The following is a 26,483-nucleotide window of genomic DNA, read 5'->3' on the forward strand; positions in this document are numbered from 1 at the left end:
GATGCATTAACAATAATCAAGACAGATAACGGGTACGCTGCAACAAATTGGATACATTTCAACGGGGATTGTGTGGAACGTGATTCACTGCCTTCCACGTCGATTTTACATAACGCAGAGCTTGGACCCAGCGAGAGGACCAGGTTTCTGACTCTATGCCGTTTGCCCTGGGGTACAGTCCGAATCTGCCTCTTGCTGCTGGCGCCGGTGCGCCTCTGCCGGTGACGTCAGGCGCAGCCAGCTGCTGGTTGGGGGGTTCGCGGTGGAGCCTGAGATCCGGCTTGTGTTCTCCTCCGCTCTACTCAGAGCCGTACTGCGGGGAGGAGGAGGAGGGAAAAGGTGGTGGCGGCGCCTTTCAACAAACATGTTCGCCTGCGTGCGCTTCCTGCAGGACCAAGTGCATCATATCATACCCGTGTCCCACATTAAAAATTTCAACCCCACCTCTAAGTGCGACTTCAACAAGAAACAAGTTTATCGACTGGCGCTGCCGGGAGCAGGTCCGTCACCGGGATCAGGGCCCGGGGCAGGAGAAACGGAAACAAGCACCATTATCAAGGGGGGGCACTGCCGGAAGGCCCAGATTCTTGCTCTGGGAGGTAGGTACTAACCCAGGCCGGAAACAAGGAGGGGAGGGAAACGTGGGACTGTTTAGTGTTACCCAACCGGCTAGGCTCTGAACGAAAGACCAATGAGAGATGGGAATGTTCCTCCCCCAGAAAAAACACAATTGGTTGAAACGTATGCCCCGCGACCCCAAATGCTCCTGTTGCTGGGCCGGAGGGGTGAGTCTTCGACCAATGTTGGTGGTTAGTAATTATACCTGTACATTGTTTTCGTTCAGGTAACCGCCTCATTTGGTGTCTTCAAACTCTTGTATCTCCCGCGCCTTTATTGTTCACTTCAGTGTAGTGAAAAAGCTAGGTTTGAGTTTCTATTATTTTTCCCTTTTAGCACAGAATTATTACAATGGAATACACCACTGTCTTGTAAGGCTATAGTTTGATGATCGGTCTTGCAGTTAATACGAATAGATTTTGCCTATTTTTAAATTAAGGTTTAGTAAGAAAAATGCTTGAAAATATCGTAACTTGAATAAAATTTGCTGAGGCACAAGTGTGAAGAAACATAAAAATATTTCCAAATTGCTTTTTGAGGTGCAAGGCTCACTTTGCAACATGCAGGTAACTTGAACAAGTAATAAATCTATCAGTGATTCTAAATACTGGTGTTACTGACCTATCCTACATGCCACTCAACGCAACTCATAAGGTGGTAATTGTACCACTTATCAATTTTCCCATTCAAGCATATCTTAGATGTGTTAACTTTTGGTTGATAGCTTTTATTTTGCCAAGTGACTTCCAAAGCAAAATCTATCCCAAATCTAGAGTACTATGATACTTTGAAGAAGATGAAGCATGTTCCATACGCATCCTATACTTTGTCATTGCTCTGTAGCAAAACAGCAATCATGTCTTGTATATGGATACAAATTGTTCTAATAACTCTCAGTGAAGATATGTGGGCATGTGTTTAGCTGTTGAATGGGATACATTGGGTGTTTGTTTTTCTGAAATGTAATTTTTTTTAAAAGGCTTTAAATAGGAAAACTGTCTAGTTAAGTACTGCTTAGGGGTTATGTTCCTAGAAAACCATGCAAATGATACATGCATTTTTATAATGGGAGTCACTTGGACCTGTTCCGACCCTTTATATGTTTACAGTACATGATGGGTGGCATGGTGGCTCAGTGGTTAGCACTGCTGCCTCTCAGCCAGAGATCTGGTTCAACTCCACTTTCGGATGACTGTCGATATACAGTTTGGATGTTCTCCCCGTATCTGCATGTGTATCCTCCAAGTGCTGCAGTTTCCTTCCACAATCCAAAGACCTGCAGGATTCGCTATGTTAAATTGCCCATAGTGACCAAGAATGTGCAGGCTAAGTGAATTAGCCATGGAATTTCCACTCGAGGATGCTGAAACAAGTTGTCCCACCTGAGATGCGGATACTTTCCGTAGACCATTGACTGTACCTAGATCCTAGGAGAAAGTGAGGACTGGAGATCAGAGTCAAGAGTGTGATGCTAGAAAAGCACAGCAGGTCAGGCAGCATCCGAGGAGCAGGAGAATCGAAGCTTTGGGCAAAAGCCCTTCATCAGGAATTTGCCTGGAACCAGCCTTTTATGTCATAACAGTGATTGCCTTCAAAATTACTTGGTTGTAAAACACTTTGAGACATCCAGTAGTTGTGAAAAGCATCTAATTGCAAGTGTTGTGTTCTGTGTGGATCACTTACAGAATTATAACAGCAGAGAAGGCTGCTTTTTCAATCATCATATGCATGTGGGCACCTTGCAAGAGTAAAGCAATTAGTTTATCTTCCCTATTGTTTTTCATAGTTCTGCAAATGTTTTCTTATGAGAACATAAGAACAGGAGTAGGCCAGCTGGCCCTTCGAGCCTGCTCCACCATTCAATAAAATCATGGCACATTGCCAGACCTAGTTCTGAATAATACAACAGGAGTTAGCTTTTTAGTCCAAAGATGTGCAGGCTAGGTGGACTAGCCATTGTAAATGTGGGGTTTGAACAGAAGAATATAAGACCCATGAGCACGAATAGGCTGTCTGGCCCTTCAAGCCTGCTCTGCTATTCAGTAAGATCATGGCTGATCTTTTTGTGGACTCTGATCGACTTACCCGCGCTCTCACTCTATCCCTTAATTCCTTTATTGTTCAAAATAAGTACCTATCTTAGCTTTAAAAACATTTACTAAAGTAGCATCAACAACTTCACTGGACGAGGGATTCAAGATATTTAAAATCCTCTGGGTGAAGAAGTTCCTTCTCAATTCAATCCTAAATCTGCTTCCTTTAATCTTGAGGTTATGCCCTCTTGTCCGAGTTTCACCTGCCAGTGGAAGCATCCTCTCTACTTCTATCTTATCTATTCCCTTCATAATTTTATAAGATCCACCCTCATTTTCCTGAATTCCAAAGAATATATACTCAGTCTCTCCTCATAAGCCAACGCCCTCAACTCAGAAATCAACCTAGTGAACCTCCTCTGCACCCCTCTAGTGCCAATCCATCCTTTCTAAAGTAAGAAGACCAAAACTGAACTCAGTACTCCAGGTGTGGCCTCACCATTGCCCTGTACAGCTGCACCATCACCTCCCTGCTTTTAAACTCAATCCCTTTAGCAATGAAGGACAAAATTCCAATTGCCTTCCTAATTGCTTGTACCTGCAGACCAACACTCTATGATTCATGCACAAGGACACCCAAGTCCCACTGCATAGCAGCATGCTGCAACGTTTTACCATTCAAGTAATAATCCTTTTTACTGTTACTCCTACCAAAATGGATGACTTCACATTTATTAACATTGTATTCCGTCTGCCAGAACTTTGCCCACTCACTTAAAGTATCTATGTTCCTCTGCAAAGTTTTACAGTCCTCTGCACACTTTGCTCTGCCACTTATCTTAGTGTCATCAAACTTTGACACACTACACGTGGTCCCCAACTACAAATCATCTATATGTTAGGAACTTAGCCAGTTGCCTTTTAACTTGAGTCTGCATTCTTCAAATGCGAACACCTTCTTGATTCCTTAGCATCAAAAGGTGTTTTTCCTTATGCTGCCTTTGACTATTTTGTTGCTCACTTTAAATCAGTGTCTGCTGCTTCTGTTTTCATTGTGGGAACAATTTCTCTCTACCCTGTCTTGAATGCTAATGATTTTGAATAACGCCATCAAATCTTATTCTCTGACCTTCTTGAGAACAATCCAGGGGAAAGTTTTCCATTTTTTATTATTTTAGAAACAGGAATTTTGTTTCTAAAATAATAAAATAATAGATTTCTCATTTTTGAGTGAACTGTTTTTGATGTTTAGAAACTCTTAATAAAATATTTAGCAATGCTTCTTCCTGTCAAAATGGCAGTTTGTTTTGTACATTAGGTGTATAAAACAAATAAAATGATCTGCCTCATTTAGGTTTTTTTTTACTTAAGCCTTAACAAAATTAAATCTATCAAACATCCATCGTGTCAATGTTTTTTTCTGAAGCCCTCAGATATTTATGCCACATTCATAGTAATGTAAATTCAGATTTAAGTACCTAGATGTTGTTCCAATCAAGCAATGTCTGGTGAAATATGTCCTGCAGCAATAAAGTTCTTGATTCATCTTATTTTCTTCATTTGTTAACAATTCCCTAGATAGCAGACAAGAACTGGAGAAATTTTTGAAACTGAAAAAGTGCAAAGTGCCAAAAATAATTGAAAGTTTCGTTGAAGTGTCTGAATCAGAAGATGGTGACAGCACTGAAGATGAAGTGCATCAACTCAGCAATATCCAGGTATTAAATAATGTTTGGGTGTCTGTTACCTTTTGTAAATTAGAACAATGTTTTTCTGTTTCACTTGCTTCCCTTTTACCCCCTTCTCTTTGGAAAAGGCTGACAAAAACTGGGGTATAATCCCACAGCCGTTCATATCCCTACAGAACTTCATCCAACTGTAATGACCAATGTAATTGCAAGTTCTTTCGAATAAGCTCTGCCACAAACAAGCATGCACCATCTGATAATGTTCATTAAGTGCTTTTCAAAAATTTGAACTCTGGCTTCTTTTCCCTTGTCCCAAGTTGAGACCATCTCTATATGCAAAATCCATCTCTATTACCACCCTGAGTTAAATCAGTTTGCAAACTCCAGCATCGAGTTTGGAACTTAGCATTCAATATCCCACCATTAACACTGTGCCCACTAACCCAGGACTGTCTACAATATTGGGCAAACGGAACTAAACATTTCCAGTACTATAGGTAACAATTATAAAGGTCTCTCATCATCTGCACTAAATACAATAACAATTTTGAGCACTTCACAGCTTTTTAGATTATGATTGATGTCCTTTCAAGAAATGCTATGTACCAAAGTTTGCTGAAACTTTAGGTGTATTACTAGTACCTCAGTTATTGGTAAAATTGACGAGATAATAACTAAACTCTGCACAATTCCGCCTCCTTCATATTTATGAGCCTGCCATAAAGAATGGAGATGAGCATATTGAAGACAGAAAAGGCACTATTCTTACTAGCTTCCTTGTTTCCTTCCATGATTTAATAGTACAAACGTGATACATTTACATATTCACGCTACCTGAAAATTCAAAGATTCTTTGCTTGACATACATATTTCAATGTTAGTAGATGATTGGAAACCAGTACACTTTTGGTATGTTTTAGAAGGTACTTGGGGGAAAAAAAAAATATCGCAGATTCTGGAAATCTAGAGTACAAACAAAATGCTCGAGATTTTCAGTAGGCCAGACAGCATCTTTGGAGAGAGTAGAGTTTAATTGCTATTATAACTGAATATGGGAACTTTATCCTGGGGAATTTGTAAGTGTGATACAGGCTAGTAAGGTTTTGCATTTCAGTAGTTCATTCAGATGTTTTGTAGGATTTATTTTATGTAATAACACGTAATTGTGAACTGAAGAAATAATCATACTTGCTCCATACTTGTCCTCATTTGAATAGAATCTTATAAGTTACATGATAAGATATCTTCCAACCCTCAGATTACTTTTGCAGGACTGTCGCAGATGTCATAAAATAATTTTTTTTTGAAAAGCTATGAAATCAAATGTAATTAATTTGCATAAAGCAATGTCCTACAAAGAGCAAGCAAATAGTCTATTTCTGATCTTTTTTTGTTGTACAAGAAACATTAATCAAGGAATTGAGGAAACTCTCATTGCTTCAAATACTGCCATATGACTTTTATACAGATTTTTCAGGTTGTGTGCTGATAAAATAATAATCAAATTGATAAGAATGCTAATAAGTTCTCATTTGTGAAACATGTTCCAATAAAGCTACAATGTGGGCATCTACTCAACAATGAGAAAATTACCCAAGTATGCCCTGTCCACAAAAAGCAGAATAAATCCAATCCAGCCTTCCATGTATTACTCTATCTTCCTACTCTTGATCATCTAGTAATGGAAGGAATCATTGTCGGTGCAGTCAAAAAAGAATTTGCTCAGGAATAACTTGTTCATTAGTGCTCAGTTTGTGTTATGTCACCTTGGTCTAACATGAACAAAAGAGTTGCACTCCAGAAGTAAAAGGAGAGTGATTGCCCTTGATATCAAGACAACATTTGACCAAGTGTGGCATCAAGGAATCTTAGCAAAACTGGAGTCAGTGGAATTTGAAGGAAAACACAATGTTGGTTGTAGTCATACCTAGCACAAAGGAAAATGGGTGTAGTTTTCAGAGATGAATCATCACAGTCACAGGGCATCACTAAGACTTCCTCAGGATCGTGTCGACTGCCTAGCCATCATAATCTGATTCAAATAAGACCTTTCCACCATCGTAAGGTCAGAAGAGGGAATAATCTTGATGATTGTACAATGATTCTAATTCAAAAAGATCAAGGTAAAGTCACCATAGTCCCTGAGGACCTTAGGGCTGCTCATTTATTAGAAACAGAGAAACAAAACTGGTGGTGAGTTTAACCTGAAGGTCACTGCACCTCAGGTGAGGGGCAAAGTTGAGAATGTCAAAGTGTGGTGCTGGAAGAGCACAGCAGGTCAGGCAGCATCTGAGGAGCAGGAGAGTCAACGTTTCAGACATGAGTCCTTCATCCGGAATCCATGCTGTTGGTCTCACACTGTCTAAACCAGCTGCCCAGCCAACAGAGGGAAATGGACTTCCAAAATGCACGCAACGATACTGTGACCATCTATAGCCAAACCTGGACAACATCCAGGCTTGGGCTATTAAGTGGCTAGGAACATATGTGCCACACAAGTATCAGATAAAAATTTCCTCTCACAAGTGAGAATTTATCCATGACCATTATGTTTAATGGTACTACCATTGCGGAATCCTCTAGTATCGACATCCTGAGGGTTACTATTGATCCAAAGTTGAACTGAGCCAGCCATATAAACACTATGGCAATGGGAGATGGTTAGGTGCAACAATTTTTCAGCAAGTATCTTACCTCCTGTCTTCCCAGTGCCTCCCCACCATTTATAAATCACAAGTTGAAAGCTTGGTGGAATACTCTCACTTAGTGTTTAGGTGCAGTTCCAGCAACACTCAAAGCTAGGTATCTTCCAGGACCTAGTCTACTTGATTGGCAACCCATTGTTGAACCCACTTCAACATTCCCTTCACCACAGGCGCAATGTGACAGCAGTGTGTACCATGTAGAAGATGCACTGCAGTAACTCACCAAGGCTCCTTTGGTAACACCTTCTGAAAGGGCAGCGAGGGGTGCATGTCAATAATACTACCTGCCAGTTACCCAATAAGTCATGCAGCCAGTGAACCATCTTCAGCTTCTCCCTATAACACAAACCCTCCAACCCTGGCAATGTCTTTGTAAATCTTCTCTGAACCCTTTCAAGTTTCATAATGCCATTCCTTTATTATTGCTCTGTCAAAATCCTGGAACTCGCTTAACAGCGTTGCGGTATACCTAGAAAGGCAAGGACGTCAGTGGTTCTTGAAGGAAGCTTACCACAGCAGCTTCAGTGCAATTAAGGATGGTCATTGAATGATTTCTTAGTCAGCAATGCCATGCACCAAATATTGCATTAATTGGAGGGAAATAGGTCTGGGTGAGTTACTCTTCGGAAGATCGGTGTGGACTTGTTGGGCCAAAGGGCCTGATTCCACATTGTAGGGGAATCTAATCTAATTGCAAATTGTATTTGCACAAATATGTATAAACAGTAGTGGTGAAAGGCAGGTGAATTTGTTTCCTGTGTAAACGTCAATGTGTATGTCCTCGATTCAAGTTGGGTTTACAAAGATGCCTTGGCAAGGTCCTGGGAGTTATTGCTGAGAAAGGAGACGTTGGAGTGCAGGTTAATATTTCCTTGAAAGTGGAATCTCAGTTAGATAGGATAGGGAAGAACATGTTTAGTATGTTTTCCCTGACTGGCCAGAGCATTGAGTATAGGAATTGGGAGGTCATGTTGCGGCTATACAGGACATTGGTTAGGCTACTTTTGGAATATCATGTGCAATTCTAGTTTCCTTCTTATCGAAAAGATGTTGTGAAACCTGAAAGGTTTCAAAAAGATTTACAAGGATGTTGCCAGGCTTGGAGAGTTTGAGCTATGGCGAGAGGCTGAATAGGTTGGGGCTGTTTTCCCAGGAGCGCAGAGGCTGAGGGGTGACCTTATAGAGGTTTATAAAATCATGAGGGGTATGGATAGTGTAAATAGACAAGGTCTTTTCCCTGGGTTGGGGGATTTCCAGAACTAGACTGCATAGGTTTAGGGTGAGACAGGAAAGATTTAAAAGGGACCTAAGGGCCAATTTGTTTGCGCAAAGCATGGTGCGTGTAAGGAATGAGCTACCAGAGGAAGTGGTTGAGGCTGGTATAGTTACAACAGTTAAAAGGCATCTGGATGGGTATATGAATAGGAAGGGTTTAGAGGGATGTGGGCCAAGTGATGGCAAAAGGAATTAAATTAATTTAGTATATCATCTGGTCGGCATGGATGAGTTGGACCAAAGGGTCTGTTACATCTCTACAACTTTAATTTACTTCTGAACCATTTTGGATTACCTAGTTGAATATTGACCCATATTTTAAGGTCCACAGTAAACTAATGGTACTCACTGTTCATTTTACTTACAGCTGCTCAGTGATTTTCTGAGCATTTGCACAACTTAATCAAAGATTTGTTTCAGTGCAATGCCCTCTGCAGGAGACCTGGAACCTGTGTGAAAAGGGCAAGCAACAGCATACTTCCTTCCACTGAAGACGATTGAAGAATCTTACTAAGGCAGACTGTAGGTAATAAATCAGTAATAGGTCATAAATCACCTTTTAACTTTTATCTGGAAAAAGTCTTTTTAATTCTCTTTTTACAATACCTTTGGCAATCAGGATTCTTGGCTAGTAATTCTGGCAAATGTATTAATGAGTAAATCAAGAAAGAAAATTATCAAAAACTGAGGAAAGTGACTTTACAACTGTTTCATTTTCTTGGAATTGTTCTGAAGCATTAACTGAGTTTCTTCTTACAGATGTCCCCACATCTGTTGAATTTTCCAGCATTTTGCTTTTAAGACTTCCAGTGTTCGCTGAATGTTGCTTTTGAATCCACTACTGTGTCCTTGAGCAGGAAACACTTGGGCATGCTATTTCACATGCGTTAATGTTACTGTTGATCTTAGATGTGAATTATTACATCCATTGCCATGCATGCTATCATCTTGCAGTTCATTACAAACCAGATTTTATATTGAGGGCCTTACAATTGGAACTCTTCTGATCTGCACTTCACACCCACTTAATCATCAAGAGCATTGAGCATGTTTTGTGGAGAAAAATTGCTGTACTGAAATATAGAATATTGGAAACAAAAATAGAAATTGCTGGAAAGCTGAGCAGGTCTGGCAGCATCTATGGAGAGAAATCAGAGTTAATGTTTCGGGTCAAGTGACTCTTCTTCAGAATTCAAACAATCAAGGAACCAAGCCTAGTTCAACGAAATGTGCAGGAGGGAATGGTGGGAACAGCACTAGGCAAGCCTGAAAATGAGTTGTCAACCTGGTGAAACTGCAGCAGGGCTTACATGTCAAGCAGAGGGATCAACATGTAATATATTGAGCTGAGAGAGCTCTCTATTAATGGATCAAGTCTAAGTTGTGAATGGTGTTGTACAAGTATTCTTATCTTTAACACTGGGGGAGCCCATCACGTCAGTGCAAAAGACAAGGCTGAAGCATTTGCAAGTTGTTGCTTCCAGAAGTGCTAGGTTGATAATGATCCCAGCCTCCAACTGAGGTCCATAGCATCATTGATGTCAGTCTTCAGCCAATTCGATTTAATCCACACAATATCAAGAAATTACTGAAAGAGCTGGATTTTGCAAAGGCTATAGAATCTGACAACCAAGACGTGCTTTAGAACTAGCCATGCCCCTAAACCACTGTTCCGTTACAATTACCGAAATGTCCTGTCCTCAAAAGTGGGGCAATTTGACCCAGCCAGTAATCACAACAACAGTCTACCCTCAATCACCAATAAAGTAATGGAAGGTATTGGAGATAGTGGTATTAAACAGAACTTATTCAACTGTAACCAACTCACTTACACTCGCTTTGAGCTCTACCTACTGATCTACTGGTCTCATTACAGACTTGATGAAAGTGAAATTTTCAAAACAAATTAATTTTTTTCTGCAAGAATTAAGATCTATTTGTGGCTTACTGTACAACTTAAGGATATCATTAGATTTAAAAAAAGTGTTTCAAATATAATAGCAAGTCTGAAGATTAGGAGTGTTTAATAAACCAATGAAAGGCGGCCACAAGATTATTTAAAATTGGGAAACAATACAATACACTAAGTTCTCACTTAACATTTTAGTTGTTTCTGAAAGTTACATTTTAAATGAAACATTAAACATATGCAACTTTGCCATTGCAACCAATGTAAAAGCTATAGTTAGGTTCTATAGGACCATTCTTTCTCAGCAAAAGAAAAAGGCATTTACTTGAGAAGTTGATGTAGTTTACATTGCTACATTCCAATATTCATACATGAAAGAGAAATAAGCTAAATCTTCTTATGTACCTCTTGTTTGCTGACCTCCCGCTCACCATGTCCCCAACACTTTAACCTCCCTGGTCGTCATCAATGGTGTATACTACAGTTCCCACATATCTTGCTTCTTGACCCTTTTACTATCAACCCCTCTCACTTGCTGTTTCCATGTCCTGAACCCTTGCTGTGAGCAAGGACTTGGGAGATGATTGGTGACAGACAGGCGAAGCAGTTTCAGGTTGCAGAATTTTGAGGTAAGTTTGAAGCTCAAGAGGCAGTGAGAGCAAAATCTGGCAGAAGACAAGAGGTATCAGGATGCATGAGAGGCTGCACCAAAACAGTATCCATTTGGACTGTGCAACTCTGTTTCATGCCAAGTGTGACACAATGTTAAAACACAACTCCTGACATGAAATGTTAAAAAAAGTTCCCCTTTAGCTGCACAAATTGGGAATGCATGCTATAATGATGACAGAGGCTGCAAAAGGATAAAGACCTTTTAAATGAGTAGTTAACAAGATGGCCGATGGATATGGTGATGTGTAATGTTATTCATTTTATTCATAAGAACAGAAAAACAGTATTTCTATAAGGTGTAGAGTGTGTAAATATACATATTCAGAGGGACTTTAGTGAGAATGTATAATGAACATAAAGTTTGTATGCAGATACTGCAAGCAATTAGGAAGAACATTGATGTGTTGGCCTTTATTACAATGGGTTTAAATTAAGTCTTGCTATGTTTGAAATGGTCTTTAATTAAACCACACCAAAGCTTTCACCTCTGTATTAAGGAAAGATATATTTGCATCTGAGATGCAATAGCAAAGCTATTTGGTCCTTGGATGAGAGGGTTCCCTGGGATTAGAATTTGAGTAAATTGAAACCATTTTCTCTGAAGTTTAGGGAAATGAGAGGTGATCCATTGAAATAGACAAGTTTTGAAGAGTTTCATAGGTTAGACACTGAGCAGTTGTTATTTTGATTGGGAAATGTAGAACATGGGGGCACAGTCTCAGGATAAGGGCCATTCATTTAGGAGACAGATGAGCAGTTCCTTCACTCTGTTGTGAACATTTGAAATTCCATATCCCGGGGGCAAGACCAACTAATCTTTGGTGTCTCGAGGGATATGGGATGAAGGCAGGGAAAGATTGAGAGAGAAGATTAGCCAGCATTCTGTTGAATAGCAGTACAGGCTTGACAGGCCAAGCAATCTTCCCATTTCTTCAATTGTGAACATTTCTTGGTCATTCTTTTGTAAATTTGTAGCAAAACAGTTTGAAAAGAGAAAAACAGGTTTTTGATGAGATGGAGATAAAAGACAATTTTAATTCTATTAGGTGTCATGTGTAGTCACATGCAGTGATGCAGATTGGAAACAGATCCTTCAGTCCAAATCATCTGACCACGTCTAAACTAGTCCCATTTGCCTGCATTTGGCCCATATCCCATTAAATCTTTCCTATTCATGTACCTGTCCAAATGTCTTAAGTGTTGTAACTGTGTCTGCATTTACTGCTGCTTCTGGCAGTTCGTCCACATCTGAAACTATGTGATGCCCCTCAGCCTATTTAATGTTGAAAGCCACATAAGATTGTTGGGGAGAAAGTTTGTAAAGGAACAAATACTTTTTGCTTGTCAAGATGGTTCGTGGCTAGGCTGGGAACTTGCAGTTTCTGGCGTTCCTATGTATCTGCTGACCTTGTCTTTCCAGATGGTAAAGGTTGTGGATTTGGACAGATTGTCTAAAGAACCTTGGTAATTTTCTGAAGTGTATTCTTTTAAATGCTGCTACTACTGTGTCAGTGTTTGAAGGATACAAGATTGAAGTATTGTGGATGTCTCATGTATATGGCTTCTAATTTGAAAACTATACAGCTTGAGTTAGTCCAACTTTTTTTTATTTACAGTTTTATTTTCAGCAGGTTTCTATTTTCCCATCTTTAAGGTTTTTGAAATTTGGGTCTTTTGGATTTCCCTAATTCGTCATTCATTGTAACTGCGCAAAAGACTGAGAACCTGTAGAAGCTCTTGGAGCTATGCACTGTATAATCTTGAGTGACAGAAAGCATCCCTGAATAGTGATCAGGATGAAGAACACCAGCTAATACTTCCTGTCTCGTTTTCACAAGCACAAGGTGTAAGGTCACCAAAATCTGTCCTACAACCCTGATGTGGAGCTAACCGCATAGTCCAGGAATCACATTAGAGGGTTTCTAATCAATTTCCCTCAGTTGCAAATTGAACAACTGAGCTGGTCAATATATTTAAGAATTCTTCCTGTTTCTCCTTTGACTGTTTTTGTCCATTCCTAAGCATTTTTATTTTAATCCAAGAAACCATTAAAATTGCCATCCTTGCAAATAGTTAAGCACAGGTTAAAATCATACTCCAAAACAAAATGGATTCCACTTGCCTATTGGCTCAGCCATCTAAATTGTAAGTGAGGAATAAATTGGAAGTACATAATTTGTTTTCTGGACAGCAGTTTCAGTTTTTTTCACCATTTCTAAGTTTGACTGCTGCCAGTGTGTTACTATTCGGTGAGGGTGGAAAAAGAAATAACAATATTCCAATATTATCTGTGGCATTATAAAAATGACCAGCTGTATATTCTGGTCATATAGGTGAGTTGAGTAAGTGAAATCTCCCAACAAATCAGAAATAGAAAATTAAAAGTCAGCAGTATTGAGTCATGTGCATATTGTTTTCAATTCATATTTACCATTAGCAATCACGTTTTGTATTGGTCTTTCAGTGTAAATTCAATACTGCTTGTGTTGTGCAATTCAATAATTTGTTACTTGTGAAATGTAGTAGACATTTTGCTATAGTCTTCACAAGATTTATACATCGCACACAGAATCTTTTCTCTCCATCAAAATAGAGATTTAGATTAGTTTTTTTTCCTCAAATTATTTGCTGCAAACTATTTTGTTTATTTTAGGAACAAGGTGCCTCCTGCTTTGAAGATAGCAGTGATGATGATGACCAAACACTAAAGATTTTTGATGAACTAAAACATAAATACTCTCGGGCCAAGGCCAACAATAAAAGATTGATTCAGGAACTTAAAAAGGTTACCACAAAACTTCGATTTGCTGAAGAAAAGCAAAAAGAATATGAACACTTGGCATCTGAACTACAGCGACTGAGGGACCTTAATATGGATCTTCAGAATGCACTGCTATTGAAGTTATTTAGATGTAAGTTTCTTCTTTCCAAATTTTGATTCCAGATCAAGCTAAAATAATGAATAATAACATTGGTATTTCCATGTCTTTTTGTTTGTTACTTCAAATCTCTGTCACAATCTAGTAGGAGGCTTACTAAAATTAATTAGCTAACTGGAATGTTTAAGTTGATTCAGTTGTCTTTGTTACTGTATGTTCTTTTTTTCCAAGTTTAACTTGCTAAACTATTATGTTGTTAACTTGTGATAGTTTGAGTTTGTAACCCATCATTCAAATTCTTTTGTATCCAAAGTTTTGTGCTAACCTAATGATCATAAAGTGTTTTCTGTAATAAGTATAACGTATCTCTTTATAAATTAACACTTTTGGCTCTAAACTTTCCAGTTCCTTTAACTGCTGTAGCCATTTCGTTTATAGGGATAGTTTCCCTGTTTCATATGTGGCTGAATTAATTTTAAGGAATTTAATGTTTGGGATATCTCAAACTGATCAGGGTATGATGTCATAGGCAAAATACTATGAATGCTGGAAATCTGAACTAAACATAGATAATGCTGGAGAAACTTAGCAGAGCTGGCAGCATCTGTGGAAAAAGAAACGGCATTGACATTTTGCATCAGTATGACTCTTCAGAACTGAAAGTTGGTTGGAAAATGTTTTTTTTTTATATGCGTTTGACAGGCAGAGACCCAGTGGAAAAGACAAAAGATTTGTTAATAGTATAGAAAGAGAAAAAGTGATGCAAAATTAGCGTAAATTAAGATGTGAAATGGAGAGAATGAGACCTCCCTATTAAGTGCAAAGCAAATGAGACACAAACAAGACAAAGATAAAGGCAAAATACTACAGATGCTGTAAATCTGACACAAACACATACAATGCTGGAGAAACTCAGCAGGTCTGGTAGCATCTGTGGAGAGAGAAACAAAGTTAACATGTCAAGTCCAGTGCCATCTTTCAGACCATGCTGACAGTTCTGAAAAAGAGTCATACTGGATTTGAAATGTTAACTCTCTTACTCTCTCTACAGATGCTGCCAGACCTGCTGAATTTATCCAGCAATTCCTGGGTTTGTTACAAACAAAATAAGATTGTAGGGTAGGGTGGTGGTGGTTGCGTTTGGCTGGTGGGGAGGTTTGCGGGCAATTGTAAGAAAAATGGAGAACATACATAATACAGTCTGCTTTTGAAGGTATTAAGTTCAACAGTGAGATCTCGAAGATGTAGAATGTCTTCAATGGAAAATAAGTTGTTCCTCAAGCTTGCTTTGTGTTTCATTGGAACAATGCAGCAGGCCCAGGCCAAAAATGTTAGCATGACGGGAAGATGGTTGATTTAATGGCAAGCAACTGAGAGTTGAAACTTTATTGCTGGAACAGCACAGCAGGTCAGGCAGCATCCAGGGAACAGGAGATTTGACGTTTCCGGCACAGGCCCTTCTTCAGGAATGAGCAGAGAGTGTTCAGCAGGAGAAGATAAAAGGTAGGGAGGAGGGACTTGGAGGAGGGGCGTTGGAAATGTGATAGGTGGAAAGAGGTCAAGGTGAGGGTGATAGGTCGGAGTAGGATGGAGGCGGAGAGGTCAAGAAGAAGACTGCAGGTCAGGAAGGCGGTGCCGGGCTGGAGGGATCCGGCTGAGACAAGGTGGGGGGAGGGGGGATGAAGAAACTGGTGAAGTCCAAGTTCATCCCCTGCGGTTGGAGGGTTCCCAGTCGGAAGATAAGACGCTCCTCCTCCGACCGTCGGGTTGTTGTGGTTTGGCGGTGGATGAGTCCAATGACCTGCATATCCTCGGTGGAGTGGGAGGGGGAGTTGAAATGCTGTGCTACAGGTTGGTTGGGTTGGTTCGTCCGGGTGGCCCAGAGGTGCTCTCTGAATCGCTCCGCAAGTAGGCGGCCTGTTTCCCCAATATAGAGGAGGCCACACCGGCTGCAGCGGATGCAGTAGATGATGTGGGTGGAGGTGCAGGTGAATCTGTGGCGGATATGGAAGTTTCCTCTGGGGCCTTGGAGAGAAGTGAGGGGGGAGGTGTGGGCGCAAGTGTTGCACCTCCTGCGGTTGCAAGGGAAGGTGCCGGGAGTGGAGGTTGGGTCGGTGGGGGGTGTGGATCTGACAAGGCAGTTGTCTCAGCCGGATCCCTCCAGCCCGGCACCGCCTTCCTGACCTGCAGTCTTCTTCTTGACCTCTCCGCCTCCATCCTACCTCCAAGTCCCTCCTCCCTACCTTTTATCTTCTCCTGCTGAACACTCTCTGCTCATTCCTGAAGAAGGGCCTGTGCCCGAAACGTCGAATCTCCTGTTCCCTGGATGCTGCCTGACCTGCTGTGCTGTTCCAGCAATAAAGTTTCAACTTTGATCTCCAGCATCTGCAGACCTCACTTTCTCCTCCAAGCAACTGAGAGGTCAGGTCATTTATACAGGCAGGAGAGGTGTTTTGCAAAGTGATCATCTAGTCTGAATTTGGTCTTAGCAATATAAAGGACCCTGCATCATGAGCAGCAAATGTCGTAAACTGGATTGAAGTATGTTCAAGTGAAATGCTGCTTTACCTGGAAGATTAGTTTGGACACTTGGAGAGAGGAGGCAAATGGGCAAGTGTTACACCTTCTGTAATTGTCCTGTAATGTGCCATAGTGGGGTGAGGAAGCATTAGGAGTGGTGGTAGAGTAGACTAGTGTGGTTATGGAGAATCAGGTGCCACCACCAAAAATATATTTCTCTCCCTACCCCTAACTGCGTTCCGCAGAGACCATTCCCTCCTCAACTCCCTTCACCAACTCTCTATACTAGCTACCATCCCCTACCGCTGCACAAGGTATAAAACCTGCGCCCACATCTCCCCCATCACCTCTGTCCATAGCCATAAAGAATCATTTCAAGTTGAGCAGAGGTTTTTCTGCACATCCACCCGCCTCATTTACTGCCTCTGTTGCTCTCAATGTAGTCTGCTCTACGTTAGGGAAACAGGATGCCAACTCGTGGAGCGGTTTAGTGAATATCTTTGGTCTGCACACACCAAACAGCCCCGTGGCCAACCACTTCAACTCCCCTCACACACATACGCACACCCCACCCATTCCCCACTACTACCACCCCCACCAAGCACATGGAAATCCTGGGCCTCCTCCACCGCCAAATCAAAACCACCCGCCAACTAGAGGAAGAACACCATGACACATGACAATTGCAGAAGGTAGAAATGCTGGAAAAACTCAGCAGATCTGGCAGCATCTGTAGAGAGAATAACAGAGTCAACATTTCAAATCCAGTATGACTACAACCACAAGGCATCAACGTTGGCTTCACCAATTTTCAAATGTGCCTTCCCACCAGCTTGTACCAGATCCAGTCCTCCAACTCTGCACTGTTGTCTTGATCTGTCCTACCTGTCCATCTTCCTTCCCACCTATACGCTCAACAAACCCTCCCCACCTCCCACTTGTATCCATTTATTGCCAATCCACCTACCTTACCTCACCCCCCGCCCCAATTTATCTCTCAGCACCCTTCCCCCCCTCCACATTTCTGATGATGGGCTTATACCCGAAACGTCAACTCTCCTGCTCCTCCGATGCTGCCTGACTTGCTGGAAGGCATTAGAAATAATGCTTAGAAAGAGGGCAATCTTTTGAATGCAAAGACTAGGAGGATGGAAAGTGAAGAAGTGGAAACCTGTCATTTTGGTTAAAGATGAGGGCAGAATTGCCATATCCAATCTATCAATCACAATTGGGTGGAATCCTTGGTTGAGAAAAAACTCATCCATTTTCAATCTCCCAGTTTTTCTGTTGCATCCATTCTGAAGATGCAACCTTATACCAGGCCACCTCCAACATTACTTTCTTTTTTATTAACTGAATTTCAATGAAGCACAAACAAGCCATTGGATAGGTGCTTAAGCTAGGACAAATGTTCGGCACAACATCGTGGGCCGAAGGGCCTGTTCTGTGCTGTATTGTTCTATGTTCTATGTAAGCTCGAGGGACTAAGGATCTCATTTTCTGTGTCGGCACTTTACAGCTTCGTGGTATTAACTTTGAATTCAATAACTTCAGAAAGTGACCACGTCAGCTCTTTTCTCCATTTTTCTTACATTCTCTCCCTCCCACAACTTTGCCTTGTTTACTTTGCTGTAAGTAGAAATGACCCATTTGCTCCCTTTAAATTTTAATTTATATCCATTTTACATCTCTTTATTGCTTTCTCCACCATTAACAACCCTTTTGCACTGCACTTCTGCCTCTGCCAAAAGTACTTTTAAAAAAGTATTTCAAAAACCTTTCAGTTTTGAGTGGAGTCCAGACTCAAAACATTAACTCTTTCTTTCTCTGCAGATGCTGCCAGGCCTGCTGAGCTTCTCCAGCATTCTGTGTTTGTTTATGACCTCGTAGAGCTAATTAAAATAATATAGAATCCTGACAGAGTAAGTGGAATTAATCTTCCTGTCAAAGGATAATCCAGGACAAGATGAATAATCTTCAAATTTGAACCCAATTGAAAGTAACTCAATGAAGCAGATCTTTAATCAATAAATAAATCAAGAGTTTGGGGAAAAGACGAGAGTGGAATTGAGGATTATCAAATTAGCCATGATCTCATTGAATGGCAGAGCTGACTCACTGGGCTGAACAGCAAACTTCTGTCTATGTTTATGGTCTTACCTTAAACCTTTCTTTTAAATATTTTTATTTATGCCCTCATTCCAGCTCCTTCAATTAATGGGCACGGTCTGCTTCTATTTACTCTATCTCATCCCTTTTAAAATTTATCAAATTAATCCTTCTCCTGCTCAATATTTAAAATCTTTCTTGATATTTGTGTTTCCCTCATGTCAGATAGCATGCAAGTGAAGCTGCATTATTGTTTCTCAACTTCATCGAAGTGTTCTGTAGTTAGGCTTTACTTAAACTTGCCATTACATCTCAGTTTTTGTACTGGATTCATTTTATCACAGATTTAAGAGTCTTAGTTTTTTTTGCAATGTCCTTGTCACACTTACTTATTGAATTCCAGCTGCTTCTCCTCTCCCACCAACCTACCACCATCAAAAAAAGCAGGAATTAGATTAAGAAGAGAGTAGTGCCATGGCTACTCAAGGACAATGAAGTAACTGACAAGTTTGTATGCCCCTAGACGGTGGACAGGCCATCCGAAGGGAACTGATATTGTGTAAAGTCATTCCTCATCAGCATTCATAAACAAAAATAAACATCATTTTATTGTAAGTTCTGTATGATCCAATCATAAAGCATGTCAATTATGTTGTAACGGGCAATTTCCAGCTACATAACTAATGGCAATTGATTATTCTTGGTCACATAATTATGTGTCCATGTGTGGTTGTTATAAGATGAGGGTACAAGTGTGAAAAGAAAACCTTTCGAGGTTGGTTGTCCAACCTTAAGGGCGGCACGGTGGCTCAGCAGTTAGCACTGCTGCCTCACAGCGCCAGGGTCCTGGGTTCAATTCCCGCCTGTCTGTGTGGAGTTTGCACATTCTCCCCGTGTCTGCGTGGATTTCCTCCAGGTGCTCCGGTTTCCTCCCACAATCCAACGATGTGTAGGTCAGGTGAATTGGCCATGCGAAATTGCCTACAGTGTTAGGTGCGTTAGTCAGGGGTAAATATAGGGTAGGGGAGTGGGTTTGGATGGGTATCTCTTCGGAAGGTCGGTGTGAACTTGTTGGGCCGAAGGGCCTGTTTCCATACTGTAGAGAATCTAATCTAATCCTTTGGATTTATTTCTCTTCCTCTGTACTATAAAGAATGGGGATTGCCACCTATACCTTTGCTATATGGTAGCCCCAGGAAACAGAGGTTATGGCCCAATTTCATAATTTTTCCCTTGTGATAGAAACCGCTTGGCCTCTCGTTAGAATATTTGTGTAATGATTTGGCTGAGATTTGCAATAAAGTAGAATGGACAAAAGCAAACTGTGCCATTACTCCATGATTGTATTAGAGCACCACTATTGGTCATAGAATAAATGCAAATTTTACATTGTTTACTGTGACTAACCATAAAATTTTAAACTAAACTTCTAGTTTTATCAATTTACCAAAGCCTTATTTTCAGTGGAAGATGGTGGGTTCTGAAACTTTCACTTTAACACCTTTACTGACTGGATGGCAAAGAACACATCTAGATGGAAAAATTACATTAAGCTAATGGATCATGCACTCAGAGTTGGCACCAATTTATGGTTTACAGTAGTGTGAAGGTCTGTGCTCCCTTTCTGTGGTCAGCAGAGTGATAGCAATGCACTTAGACTTTCACAGTGAGTTGTAATGTCTCCCACAGTGTCTCATATCTGTGGTTTGCATAACCAAGACTCAAAATTGTGCCAGTCGCTTAATATCTAATGGTGATGTTCCTGCAAAGAGAAAGAACTGTAGGCTATACTTGGGTAGTGTTGGCTCCAAAATGACTTACCACAACAATGGGAGTTTGAAACCTGTTGATTCTTGACAGACTCAATACCTTGTACCTGCAGTTTAGGGCACTGTTGACATTTAATGTCCAGCCTATCCCATGAACAAGATTTAAAATTATAGAGTTAAGACTGTACTTGGAGGCTGAAATTCTTCTGCTTAAATCTTCTACCACTGTCTTAATTCTCTTTTGGACAGATAACGTTGTATGGCTTTAATCAAATTTTGCTGTTTAAATACAACAAATATCCCTGCAGTGAAGATTACCAAAGTTCTGGCTCTTGTCAAATTGTGTCCTAGGTTTTCTGAACTTGCATTCATGGAATATATCCCTAACAACCTTTGAACTACTGTCAAAAACAGACAAACAAACTCAATTTCTCAGCAATCTGACTTTTAAATATTGTAATAAGTTGCCTCTTATTTAAGATCCTATGATAAATGAAATGGTTTGACTTAAGCAAAGACTAATGAGCACAGATTTACTTTGAGATACCATATTCAATTACCTTCTATTTAGGAGTACATATATACTTTTAGAGGTAATAGTGTTAATAAAACTCATTTAGCTATATAAAACTTATTCACAGACAGGTATTTTTGCTTTATAATTGACTCTATTGATGAGTGCTGCTGAGAGATAATTGGGGGGTGGGGGCACGTGTGCTAACTTGCAGTATTGTAGCCTGAAGTGGTCATGATAGAACTTCTTACACCAAAAAGAAGACCTACTTTAACCAGTTGATTAATCAATGTTGCTCTAGATGCAAAATAAAAATGGAAAATGTCCCATAGGGTGAGGAACATTTTTTGGTGTAAGAAGTTCTATTGAAACCACTTAAGGCTACCACATTGCAATCCATAATAACAGGCTGAGGCCTTGTTCCATTGATAGAATGAATCCAAGCACCTGGATTCAAGGGGAAATTAGTTTTACAGCATGTTATTGTGCATGCACACTTGACTACCCAGAATGAGTTTCCTAATTCAAATGCTGGCATCATTCAGGTTACTTTTTGTAAAACTATAGCTGAACAAATTTTTCAGTTGTCTTTTCTTATTATGTGTTATTGACTTGTTTCTTGTTTGTTCCTTTCCAGATGTTTACTAAGTTTCAGTATTATAACCAATGTTAGGGCACGAGCTGCTATTTTAGTGATCTGGTAGCTGATGGCACAACCTAAAATATGAAGGGACTTTGATAGCTTGCATAGAAAGGTTAATTCGCAGACATTTAAAATCTTGCAGTCCATAATAACACTAGTTCATAAATTAGCCTTTTGATTTTTCATTTCAATTATTTTCAATATTTCACATTTGCAGTACCAGAACAGTACCATGGGTCAAATCCTGAGGAGGAGCTGGTTGACAACACATCAACACATCAAATGATTTCAAGTACTCCAGTAACTTCTATTCTGCAAGATCATTTGAACATGCAACAAAGAGTTTATCCTTCCAAGAAAAGTCCACATGCTCTCCTTCCAACTCCAAGTACCTCTGATCATCTAGAGAGTCAGATTGAAAATGGGAACAACATGGTACCATGTCCATGGGCTTCAACCCAAGCAATTGCTTTGACTCAGCCTAACGTTTACTCAGTTCAGGATGGAAAGGTGAGCTTAGCTTTATGTATGATAGATACTTCCCATATTTTGTATATACCAGCTGAAATTACAATCTCAGGTTTCTAATACAATTTGTAAATATAGGTTCACATTGGAGCTAATATATGGATTGATGAGGACAAGTGGGAAACTGTGAAACGCCAGCCAAGTGATTCAAGGTTTACGAAGTGCTTGGCTGTAGCTGTGTGGGGAGTGGACACTTTGAAGGACAGAAGTGTCACTGGAATTGCATGCAACTCTACAAAGTCGTCACCCAAGCCACCTCTTTCCCCTTATAAAGTACAGATTATTAAAGGTGAGCTCAGGAACATTTCCAAAGCAAATTGTTTCATTTATTTTTATGTATTTATTATGCCTTAGAATCATCCTTTCTCTCCCCGTCCTGCTTACCCATGAAGTTTACAGATATTGCATTGAGTCTTGCATCATGGGTGACAGTATCAGAATTCTGCTGTACCAAGAATGCTAATCTTCATTTTGTAAAATTTTACAATTTTTTTCTTCACTTTGCAAAGTTAAAGCAATTCTAAAAGAGAAATTTACTATTTCACTTCAGTAAAGCAAAGCAACATCATTGTGAGTGCCTCGCCTGGTGATAAGAATCACTTGCAGCAAAATCACGGTAAAGAATTGGATGAGAGGTTGGGGTGAGAAAGGAGCTCCATGCAGTAGGTTGCAGAATTCCACATTGACGTAGTACTTCTCTGAAGTGGAACTAAACTGATAAGCCCTGAGACTATGATAACCATTTCCAAAAATAGTTTAAAAGTTCAAGTTTTTGTATGTAAATGATGTATGTTTGCATGTAAGTGTGAACTTTAATAATTAAATATTGAATATTACTATCCTACAGTTTTGCTTTGGTTAACATTCTAGGGACATGCCAATTTTGAAATGACAAAATGGACTCACTTAGGAGGAAATATTTCGGAAGCACTTCCTTCCACTGGAGTTTAGAAGAGTGAGGTTACTTGATTGAAGCCCATAGAGCCTGAATGGTCATAACAATATGGACATGGAAAGAATGTTTTCTCTTGTGGGTCAGTCCAGAACTAGGATTCACTGTTGTAAAATTAGGGATCACCCTTTTAGGACAGTGATAAGAGGAATTTTTTTTCTTTCAGTTGTTTTGGAACACTGCCCTAGAAGGTGGTGGAGGCAGTATCATGGAATATTTTAAGATCGAAATTAATAAATTCTTGTTCGGCAGGAGAATATAGGGTTATTGAGTTGGATGGGAATGTAGAACCTACAACACAAACAGGTCAACCATAATCTTATTAGACGGTGGAGCAGGGTCAAAGGGTTGAATGGTTTACATCAGCACCTACTTTATATGTTTTTAGGTATATATGCATAGCTTCAAATCTGAGTTTATGGCACATCCTAAAATAGCCAACACGAGAAAGAAGCTGTTTAGCTCATTGTCACCAATCTGTGTAACAGGTGCATCTATGCATGACACATTGGTAACACTGACCACCACACAGTCCTTATGAAGTTGAAGTCCTATTTTCCCATTCACGATACCCTCCATTCTGTTATGTAGCATTACCGCTGTACTAAATAGGATAAATTAAGAACAGACCTTGCAGCTCAAAACTGGGCATCATCGAGTACTGTTAAACAATAGCAGAATTGCATTCAACCACAATCTGTTGTCTTAAGAGTCATATCCGTCAATATACTATTTCCATCAAACCAGAGAATCAGTCCAATTTCAAAGAAATGCATGAGGGTGTGCCAAAAGCAGTGCCAACCTGGTGAGATTATAATGATACTATATGCTTGCCAAATAATGAAAGCAGTATGCAATACTGAAACCAAAGAGGCCCCATACTAATTGAGGCCCTGCATATTAATGAAAAAGAAAAGACCAAGCATCTTCAGCCAGAAGTGCCAAGTACATTATCTATCTGGCCTCTTCTGTCATCTCCCGCCAAGTTGTTTTCAACCAAGTTGATTCACTCAACATGATAACAAGAAATGGTTGAAGGCACTGAATAACATTGCAAAGGCTATCAACACAGACAACGTTCCAACAGTCAGACCAAAGATTTGTACTCCAGAATTCTGTAGCCAAATTGGTCCAATACAGCTTCAACACTGTCATCCATCCCACAATATGAAGAATTTCCCAGGTATGTCCTGACCCCAAAGCAAGACAAATCTAATTCTGTCGATTACTGCCCCATTACTCTACTCTTACAATGAAAATAGAAATTGTTGGGGAAACTCAGTCGGTCTAGCAGCAACTTTGGAGAAAAAGCAGAGTCAATGTTTCAGGTCCAGTGACCCTCCCTCAGAACATTCTGTGGTATTAGTGTCCCAACAGAAATGAAGTCAATCCTAACACAGAGGTGGTGGCTGCTGGAGACCAATCCCTCAGCTACAGACAATGTTTGTAGTTAGTTACATCTGTCTTCATCAATGACCTTACCTCCATCATGAAATCAGAGGTGAAAATGTTTTCGATGATTGCACGAGGTTCAGCACAATTTGTAACTCCTCAAATCTTGACAAAGTTTGTATCCACATATAGCAAAACCTGGACATGGTTATTTGCCACCTAAGTATCTGTCAATGACCACCACAACCAGAGAGGATCACCACAACCAAGGGCATTGCCATCACCGACTCTCCCCACATGCACGCACCCCCCCCCCAATTTATCTTGGGGAGTTGCCATTGGTCAGAAACGAGCTTGACCAGCCATATGTATTCAGCAGCTACAAAATCAAATTTAGATACTTGAAATTCTGTGGTGAGTACGTCAGCTCTTCTTTCCTGAAACCTGTCCAAATCTACAAAGCATAAGTAAAAATGATGATGGAATGCTATCCAAGGCACATTTGAAAGCACCTGCTGAGGCCATAAATTCTACCATGTCTCAAGGGCAATAATCATATGGAAACACATCACCCATACTACATATCACTCGACTTGGAACAATATCCTTGTTCGTTCTCTGTCACTGGGTCAAAATCCTGAACCACCCATTCTGACATCACAGTAAATATCACCACAGCAGGTAAGCTGCAGTGAATTAGGAAGATTTTGCTTATTTTGTTACTGTACTTATTCTAATACCAATCAAACTTAACTTCACATCGCACCTTTCAGGACTTCAGAAGATCCCAATTGCCCTAATGTTTGGAGTATAACCAATATTTGTTATGTAGGCGAATTCAACCAGTTTGTGCACAGGTTCCCACAAGCCAGTGAATTTATTTTTATCATTGTTAGATTAATGTTAGGCAGTATACGAGGAAAATGTTCTTGTTTCTTAAACTGAAACATAAATCTTTGTCACCGTATAAACAGACAGATGGGACCTCAGCCGATTCAAAAAGTAGTACTTCAACAAAACAGGACTCCTTCAGGAACGCACTGAACTGTCAGTCAAGATTATGTGCTGTAGTCCAGGGGCAAACCTTGAACTCTTCATCTTCAGTCAACAACAAGCATCTGGAGTATATTTAAGTTTCAGAAAAGTAAATTAGTTCCCAAGATGTACAGTTTAGAGGAATATTTTTGAATATCTTATTTATTTTGTTAATGAAACTAAATAAAATTCTGTTTCCTCGACAGAACAATTACTGAACAGAATACGACAAGATGCCAAAGATGACAATGAGATTCACAAGCGACTAAATAAAGTTAATCGATACATTGGGGAAAAAATAATGGACATTAATAAGCAGTGGCGCAAAGCCAAAGCAGACATATCAAAGTTTAGGAACTGTGAATGTGAGATAGGATTAAAATGTGAAATTCATGCACATTGTGAGAGATCTGAGGTACCCATCAAGGAAGAGATTGAAACTTTTATCTATGAATAATCCTGTGACAACTAATGATCAGAAAATTCTGTTCATGTCTGTTCCGGCTTTTAATAGTATATAACTGTTATTTGATTTTATTATAGTGAAATTTGCTTGTTTTTTCATGTCACTTATTTCCCATAAAACGGTGCTGCAAAAAGCATTTTCCTATTAATTTCTGTGTAGCAGTCAAATTTTAAATCTCAATGTTGAATCGGTGAAAATGTACAAATAATTAAGCAAATAGTAGAATTCTACAGAAGGAAGCCATTTAGCTCATTACATCTATGGTGCATCTCAGAGCTTCTAGTTCTTCCCCATGGCTTATCCTTTTTCCATATCTTTTAAATTAAAACATTTATTCAATTCCCTGTTAACATCTATTAAAGATTCTATTGCCATGTCCTAACAGTTGAATTTAAACATAAATAATTATCTTGATCTTGTTTGGGTAATGATAAATTTAAATCTTATATTTGATAGATTATCAATTAATTGGATATCGTTTTCCTTATTTACCTAATCCAAGTTCATTATTCTTTATACTGAAAAAGATCTCATCATGATATTGGCTGTGGTCTTAAGAAAGACTGTAATTTTTCCTTATAACTAAATCTTTCCACATTTGGTATGATCTTTGTGAATCTGTTCTGTACTCTGACTGTGACTTTGATGTCCTCAAAGTAAGTTGAAAAATCCAAATATAAAATTAAAAGTGTGTCTTAACTAATATTATGTATAGTCTAAGCCTTACCCCTTTGCTTTTGTATTCATTGTTGGAATTTATGAAATATAGAAACTTG

The 26,483-nt window shown here is 39.7% G+C and overlaps 1 protein-coding gene across 2 annotated transcripts; it reads left to right on the plus strand.

The window, feature by feature from the left end:
- Window positions 1–283: 283 nt before the first annotated feature.
- On the plus strand, window positions 284–26,410 carry LOC122549343 (BEN domain-containing protein 5-like). Of its 2 annotated transcripts, none has more exons than XM_043688996.2 (6): window positions 284–599; window positions 4,230–4,369; window positions 13,554–13,812; window positions 21,552–21,844; window positions 21,941–22,151; window positions 25,448–26,410. In XM_043688996.2, exons 1-6 carry the CDS (start codon window positions 365–367, stop codon window positions 25,696–25,698), a joined length of 1,389 nt encoding a protein of 462 aa, XP_043544931.2. In that variant the 5' UTR covers window positions 284–364; the 3' UTR covers window positions 25,699–26,410. The 2 variants fall into 2 exon arrangements, with proteins under 2 accessions (XP_043544931.2, XP_043544933.2); XM_043688998.2 differs by lacking the exon at window positions 284–599 and adding an exon at window positions 667–785.
- The last annotated feature ends 73 nt before the right edge of the window (window positions 26,411–26,483 follow it).

Source organism: Chiloscyllium plagiosum, unplaced genomic scaffold, assembly GCF_037043375.1.
Source record: "Chiloscyllium plagiosum isolate Xiang-an unplaced genomic scaffold, Cpla_swu_hap1 HiC_scaffold_4, whole genome shotgun sequence".
Lineage (NCBI taxonomy): Eukaryota > Metazoa > Chordata > Chondrichthyes > Orectolobiformes > Hemiscylliidae > Chiloscyllium > Chiloscyllium plagiosum.